Source organism: Strix uralensis, chromosome 3, assembly GCF_047716275.1.
Source record: "Strix uralensis isolate ZFMK-TIS-50842 chromosome 3, bStrUra1, whole genome shotgun sequence".
Taxonomy (NCBI): Eukaryota; Metazoa; Chordata; class Aves; order Strigiformes; family Strigidae; genus Strix; species Strix uralensis.
The window spans coordinates 82,103,340-82,110,560 of NC_133974.1; the positions used below are offsets into that span (position 1 = coordinate 82,103,340).

At 46.5% G+C, this 7,221-nt stretch overlaps 1 protein-coding gene across 1 annotated transcript; it reads right to left on the reverse strand.

Moving 5' to 3' along the window:
• Nucleotides 1-685: 685 nt before the first annotated feature.
• On the reverse strand, nt 686-6,896 carry PDCD2 (programmed cell death 2). Its single transcript, XM_074863077.1, has 6 exons — nt 6,571-6,896; nt 6,234-6,488; nt 4,775-4,960; nt 3,147-3,262; nt 1,775-1,891; nt 686-1,114 (listed from the first exon to the last, which is right to left on the reverse strand). The coding sequence occupies exons 1-6, from the start codon at nt 6,869-6,871 to the stop codon at nt 953-955; spliced, it is 1,137 nt and encodes a 378-aa protein (XP_074719178.1). The 5' UTR covers nt 6,872-6,896; the 3' UTR covers nt 686-952.
• Between the last annotated feature and the right edge of the window lie 325 nt (nt 6,897-7,221).

Genomic DNA, 7,221 nt, shown 5'->3' on the forward strand with positions numbered 1-7,221 from the left:
CTGCAACAGTGGGCCTAGGGCTTTCAGAAAAATCACCTTCACAATCACCGGTAAGCAGACATGAATGGTTTGAGCAGGGTAAGGGAGTAAGGAACTGAGGAAGTTCTATACTGAGATACAAACACACACAAAAAAGCCTTTCTTTTCTGCAAACATAGCCACAGCCACAGGAGTAGTTAACCAACTACCACAGCAAATTCAGCATTATGGTTTCCCTTTTCTCTTACCTCAGCTACATGGCACTGAAATAGCAGAAGAATCCCTGCAGAGGACACTTACTTTTAAACTTCACCAAAGATGGCAGACTTAAGGTACAATTCAGCTAAGTAACAAGACAAACATGTTCTGGTGTGGCTGGATTTGTTTAAACTGCTTCAGGACCAAATAGTCTCATGCAGAAATAGTTTAATTCAGTAAAAACACAATTTTTGTGCATTCTGTCTTGAATGAACATGTAACAGCTGCCAAGTGAGAAGCGGACTTAAGTTCCACAGTGAAAAGCTCCACAGCTTTGTCTTAGGTATGACATCTGTACACCTCCTGAGCATAAGCACTCAAGTGACCTTACAACAGTCTGCTTTTCTCTGTGAATGAATGTTAATTTTTGAGCAGCACAAAAAAAATCATGACAGGCAACAAGCTAAGTTCTTGAAGTTCAGTCACCTACAAAAGATACTTTCACCAATCCAGAAATATTTCATCTTTATTTAAACATTCGGAATTGAGATTTGAAGTGAAATTCACCGAACAAATGCATCTGGCTTCATTACCAGCTTGAAGTAAAAGCTCCTGTGGAGCACAACAGAGGCTGTCAAGGTCTACTTTTAGTAGTTTTATCACTGTTGTAAGAGTTACCAGTGACTTCAGTTCAATTATGCTTGCAAAGTGCAGAGATGCACTAAACAAGGCAAGTGTTCTATTTAGACGACTCAACTCAGTAACTTGATGGAAGTTAAACAGAGCCTGCAGAGAAGTCTTGTTTCCATATGAACTCTTCCAGGTATTCATTTCCCTCGCCGCAGTTGTCAGCACAAGTGTACACCACCAGTGTCCCCCAGTCAATGCTCTCTCCAAGGCTGTCAACCTGAAGGTGGTTCAGAAGCTGCGGCATAATCTTCAAGGAAAAACAAGGGTTTAGAGGCAGGTCACAGCTCTCTACCCTCTCCCTGACGAAGGGTCCTGCCCTCATTTATGTTCTCTTGCATCAAAATCCCAAATCAAAGCTACTAAGTAACACACCAGCTCAAATAAAACAAATGTGGGATTCCCAAAGCAGTGTAGTAGACAGCCCCACTTATTTTACCTACAGAAGTTTTATTTGACTAAGTGTTGCCTGATTTGTAAGCCTACTTCCATTTGAAATTACCTTCAAAACTATGTTTTGCCTTTGCATGACATTAAGTGTATTCAGCATACAAACACTTCTAGCATTCAAAATTCCACAGCTGAATACTACCAGCCAGACATATTTCCACTTCACATCATGGAGGCTTTTTAAAAAAAATATACAATACCAGACTCCTATTACTTAAGAGATGATTTCATATCCACAAGTGCACCATTTTATGCATGGTGCAAATTAACAGATGGGAACCTACGTTCTATATGTGAAAGTCTTATGGGAAAAAGCAGTTACAACAGTAAGGGCTCTGTACAATTTAGCATAGTTAGTTTGAGCAACTTCTTGCTCTAATTACAAGCCAACATCTATACAACTAGATTCTGTTAATTCTGAACTACATTACCTGTATTATTTTTAAATGCATTTACATACCTGGAATTCAAAAACCCTTCTGGCACCACATAAACAATTTGGGATATCGTTTTCTTCAGGAATATTTTCACCCGATACCCAGATCGGGCCTTCTCCTCCTCTGCAGTATCTAATAATCTGAATAGAGCAGAAGTTTAAGTTCTCAAGACTTTCTTTTCATCTTGGTATGACAAAGGTGTAAGATAGTGCAGAAAAAGGTGAGTTCCTTTAAGTAATACTCACGGCAAAGTCTATCAGTTGCAAATGCAGTATCTAAGACAGACAGGTTCTTTATATAAGTTTTCTTAACTATTTGAATCATGCAAGTATTCATACAACATGTTTTCAATGATCCAGAGATAAATTGCAATGATTTGTAGTTCTCTAATTAAAGGACCCAGAAATGCTAGGTCATGTATTTTGTAGTCTTGAGATAGAGGAAGAGCAGACTGATAATTAGCACAGGGAAGCGTACAGAAAATCAGGAATGATCTTTCTATTTGCAGATCTGCATCTAAATGGAAGGGGCCTGTCCCACCATCCGAGAAGGAAGTGTTTTCAGACAGTCACATCCTTTGTTATTCTGTTACTATCTAAATATTTATATAGCAAATCAGGCATTATCAAGAAGAGCACACTTAGGCAGATCAGTTCAGAGAGAGAAGTGATGCATCTACCCCAAGCAGAGGAGGGAACAGACTCAAAGTCTCCTACTTTCTGGGAGTGCAGCTTAACCCCTCAGCTACTAGGTAAAACATGGAAAGAATTTCTTCTTCCTCCTCCACTTTCATGGATTTTAAGGCCTGCGTTTCCTCTGAATGGAACCAGTAACCATGTTTTTGTTTGATAATGTGGCTTTTTTCAGCCTCTTGTGTTAGCAAGAAATAGCACGGGGGGAGATTTCTGTTTTAAATAGTTGAAATTTTAAAGCCATCACTAATTTCTTCAACCTTAAAAAAAGCCAAACGAACGCCCCTGTGCAACTGGTGACAGTGACAGAGCTCCTCTCTGCAGTTATGGTTCTGCTGAGAAGGAAAGCTGACAGGGCCAAGGCCTGGGGAAGAGTGCAATGGTTCAGCACCTCCTTTGGTAGAACCACTTCACAGGATGGCAGGTCCTCCCCCCACTATGTTGGCTTCAGCACCCCTGTGCCTTCTCATCCTGACTAATTTCTGCTTGAGATAGATGAGCAGGTGCTAAATTCTTACTTGGGCATAAATCAAGTTCTGCACATAAGAAACACTGGAGTATGTTGGTTAAGGTGTGTGGAGGATGAGGAAGCATCCCCACTGCCATTTCTAACCATAGGTACAAAAGGCAGTGAAACATTTTGCAGGCACAGCAGGATGCTGTGCCAGAACATGCAAGTTCTAAGGCTGCCCCATCTTCTGACCTGCTCTGGTTCGGCAGCTACTCGTTCTTTAAACATCTGGAAGATCTTGTCGTCTTCAGTCTCATGTTTTGCCATTGCTTCCAAAGTCTCTTCATCTAAGGATTGAAATGCTTCACCTAAACAAGAAAAAAAAAATGCAAACATTTGTGGGAATAGAAGGAAGATTGGTGAGGAGGACTGTAAACACGCTCAAGTGACTTGCAGCTGTGGTGCCGAAAAACACCTATATCACACTAATTGTTGCTTAGCCCTGTGTGCTTGATGGCTACAATGTCTGCCCTTAGATAACACAGGCCTGTGAGAGACTCAGAGGCACCTTATCGAACATCCTTGAGATTCCTGCCCTGCTGTGGGAAAGATCAAAGCACAGTGGAAAAGCACGCCTGCAAAAATCATGGATATATACAGGCAAAAGCAGCAGGCCAGGGTTCTTCTTTTTCCCTTCTCCTTGTCCTGACTATCAAGGACCGAGGTCTGCAGTGCCTGCGTCCCCACTTGTGTGCCTCTGCCCAGGTGTTGCTGCAGAGATCCCTTGAGTCACAAAGTAATGGGAATAAATTTACTCTTTGCATTTCATCTGTGGTTTGTAGTTGTTCCTGCGTCCTGCCTGTGCCGGCTCACACACAGGCTAATGCAAGACAGCCAAAACTTAAAACAAATATTGCACCTGTAAGTGCATTTTGCTCTCAAGAATCATTCCTGGTGTAAATCACTCTGAGACTTTTTTTGTTTGTTTGTTTTGTGACATATTAAGATTCAGTCACACACAGATCCATTTACTAGCCTTAGTTGCATTTTAAACATAGATGTTGGTACTGGAATGCTGGAAAGGGAAGGAGTTCATCTACCAAAGTTTATGGCTCCCAGCGGGTATCACTGAGACTGCTGAACCTTCAGAATGTGACATCTGGAAAAGGCCACCCATGCCGTGCGTGTGCCAGACTTCAGCTTCTAGCTCTGACGAGTGTTACACTCCAACGTTCACATCAACAAGGGGCATTGAGCAGTCTCCAGACAGCTTCAGACCACAGTAAGGGACAGCTGGGAACCCAGCAGTCCTCCCCTGTAACACCACAGTCTCTCTCCACCCTGGGCATGTGCAGAGCCGGTGTGGTGAGCTGCAAACCCCTCATGAACTCAGGGGGAGCAGGGGGAAAGGGGCCTGCACTTCAACTGCTTAATTCAAGATCAATTAAAACAGCCTCAAAAGAGTTTTCTTCTAGCACAGACAAGAAGATTCTTTAAAGTATTTTCCATAAATTAAGACAAATTGAACCAAGTCAAGCCAAGTGTCCAGCAGCAGGTGCTCTGGGCTCTGTTTTTCAAACTCCAGCTGTTTCTTACCCTCGGGAAGTACCCAGGGACACAGTGTAACTCCCAGCTACCTGCAGCTTCACTGCAGCAACAGCAGCTTCAACAGCTCCTAGGGCTGGGGTTAGTAAGTCTCTCCCCTAAAATCAACTTATATTATGGGATATCTACAAAAAACTTGTATCACAAATAACTGTGGATTTAGCCTTTTGTCACCAGTAGTTTACAATAAACACTTAAAATCACAGTATTTTATATTTTAAAGATGTGAGACAGGCTTCATTAGGAAGAATTACAGACAGCATCTTATTTCTTACCTGCACTGCCTGTAGCTCTGAGTTCCTCTTGTTCTTTTGGGCCCTTTGATGTATCTGCAGCTCCTTGTTCATCATCAGGATCTACACTACTGTCAGCAGGAAATTCTGGTTCCTCAGGTTCTATCAAAATTTCATATTCTGGAAAAAGGAATTCGTTATGCTCTGGAATCGAATCCGCTGAATCATCTACAAAACAGAAAAGAGATAACACCTCACAACATCATCTCGTATTTCACATCCTTCTCCCCAAAAGCTACACAGCAAACTACATAGCAAAAATACAGCACAAACATTGCATGAACAAGAACAATTTACATCACAGCTAGACCTGATTTAAAGAGAAGAAAGATTTTTATATTAAGGACGGTAGAAAACTACAACAGGTGACATGTTGCTTTGAATCTCTGTAAATCCAAGAGACATGGAAGACAGGGTTAGCAGTTGCATTTTAAAAACCAAAACCTGCAGTCTGACAGCTCTGTGCACATCTCTAACTAGCATATGCACAAAAGTCAACCATGCATCAGATGCCCTGAGGCCATACCATTTTTTTTACTTTTCTGCTGCATATTGAGTAGGCAAAGTTTCCACAAACACATCAGTACACCTTCCATTACAACAGTATTACCTACATGCTAGTACATGTTTCAGGTTTCTGCTGTTTCAATTAAATGTTTAATATGCCTGACCCATAACCTGATTTGCACAAATCAACTTCTTGTGTTTTGCTTATTTCCACTTCCTACAAAGTTTTTGGGACTAGTATCCTACAATGTATGATGGGGGATATATTGCACACACCAAGTTTCATTGCCCCATTATTAATGTGATACTTCTGAAGATGAAAAAAATACTTTAAATACTCTGTCCCTTTAACAACCAGCAAACAAGCAAGCGTATGAATGAGACAAGAGAGCAGGTGAGGGGATGGTTTAAGAAAAGGGTCTCTAAAACGGCACACTCATGGGAACTACTCCTTTCATCTACTGACCCTCACAGTATCCTATGAAGGCATCACCTCTGTATGTATGTTCCTTTACAAGTATGAATAAGCCATCTTAAAAGTAGCCTGCAAAGGGAAAAAAATTGGTCTACACCTTTTCAGCTTTTTATGACATAAGGCAGAGCGAAAGAGGTCTTTGAAAGAGACCAGAGGTACGCCTTAAATTTATTAGCCTCCCAGGAACAAACAACAAAGGTCCCACGTGCTTATGTCAGATTAAGTAAACATCTAAGAGAAAGAAAAGCACCGGAAGGAATTGCTGATGGTTTCCCCACAAATCACAAAGCAACGCAGAGGCCGCGGCCTCCCTTTTCTCTCTTCTCTGCAGGCCCCTTCCCCGCCGGCAGGACTGCCGGTTTTGCAGCGGCAGCGTTTGCCGGCGAGCCCCCCACCGCCCAGCGGGGAAGCGGCGGGGCCAACGGCCGACCTGCCGCCCGGCTCCCGGCCGAGACCCACCTCCGGCGGCGGCGTGCTGTCCGCAGGCCCGCCGGTGCCCCCGCCGCCAGTCCAGCGCCTGGTGCTCGGGGCCGCAGTAGGCGGCGCGGCGGCAGCGCCCGCAGGCGCGGGGCCCCAGGCAGCCGCAGACGCGGCAGAGCGCGGCGCCGCAGCGGAGCCGGCGGGGGGGCGCGGGGGCAGGACCCGGCGGCGGCTCCTCGGGCGGCGGCTCCTCGGGGTAGGTGTCGTTCTGCCGCGGCAGCTGGTTCCGGAACACTGCGGGAGAGAGGCGGCGGTCAGTGGGGCGGCGGCCGGCCGGGCCCTCGCTCCCTCCCCGCGCAGCCACCCCCCGCCTCACCGCAGAGGGGCCCCCGCGGGCCCGGCAGGCGGTAGCAGGCGGCGCCGCGGCAGGCGAAGACGAAGAGGGTGCGGTGGAAGGCGGCGGGGCGGTGGGGCAGCGGCGCGTACAGCTGGAGCAGGAAGGCGCAGGGCTGCTGGCAACGGCCGCAGCGCAGGGCGGCGGGGCCCGGCAGCCCGGCCTCGCCCAGCCACGCCGGCCGCCCCCCGACCTTGCTGGGGAAGTAGGCGCTGCGCAGCCGCCAGGCGCCGCCCGGCCCCTCCGCCGCCGCCGCAAAGCCCAGCTCCACGCCGGCCGCCATCTTGCTGCCGGAAGGGCGCCGGGCCTGCCTCGCGCCGGAAGCGCCCGCCCCCAAGGGCCGCCGCGCGCCGCTGCCCCCGTGGCCGCTGCTCGTCGCCGCTGTGGTTTTTGTAACGGAGCGGAGGCGGGAAAGGCGGGAGGCCTGAAGGGAGCCGCAGTCAGCAGCGGGCAGAGCTCCAGACACGTTAACGACGCTGCTTTAATTCCATTTTTAAACAGAACATTCATGAATGTAATTAAAATAATGCCAAAACCAAACCCAACACAATTAACATTTCTGGTTATTGCCCAAGATCTGATTTGTGCTCTTCGTTCCTAGGGCCTTAACTTACATTTAGCCAGCCAGCAACG

Bases quoted from the DNA above. Each gene is read 5' to 3' on its own strand.
- PDCD2 (XM_074863077.1), bottom strand. From the start codon at position 6,871: ATGGCGGCCGGCGTGGAGCTGGGCTTTGCGGCGGCGGCGGAGGGGCCG. The intron at 1,892-3,146 runs GTCAGAAGATGG...TGCTCTATTCAG, and splicing joins TAGCTGCCGAACCAGAGCAG to ATTATTAGATACTGCAGAGG. The intron at 1,115-1,774 runs GTATGTAAATGC...TTTTCCTTGAAG, and splicing joins GAAGGGTTTTTGAATTCCAG to ATTATGCCGCAGCTTCTGAA.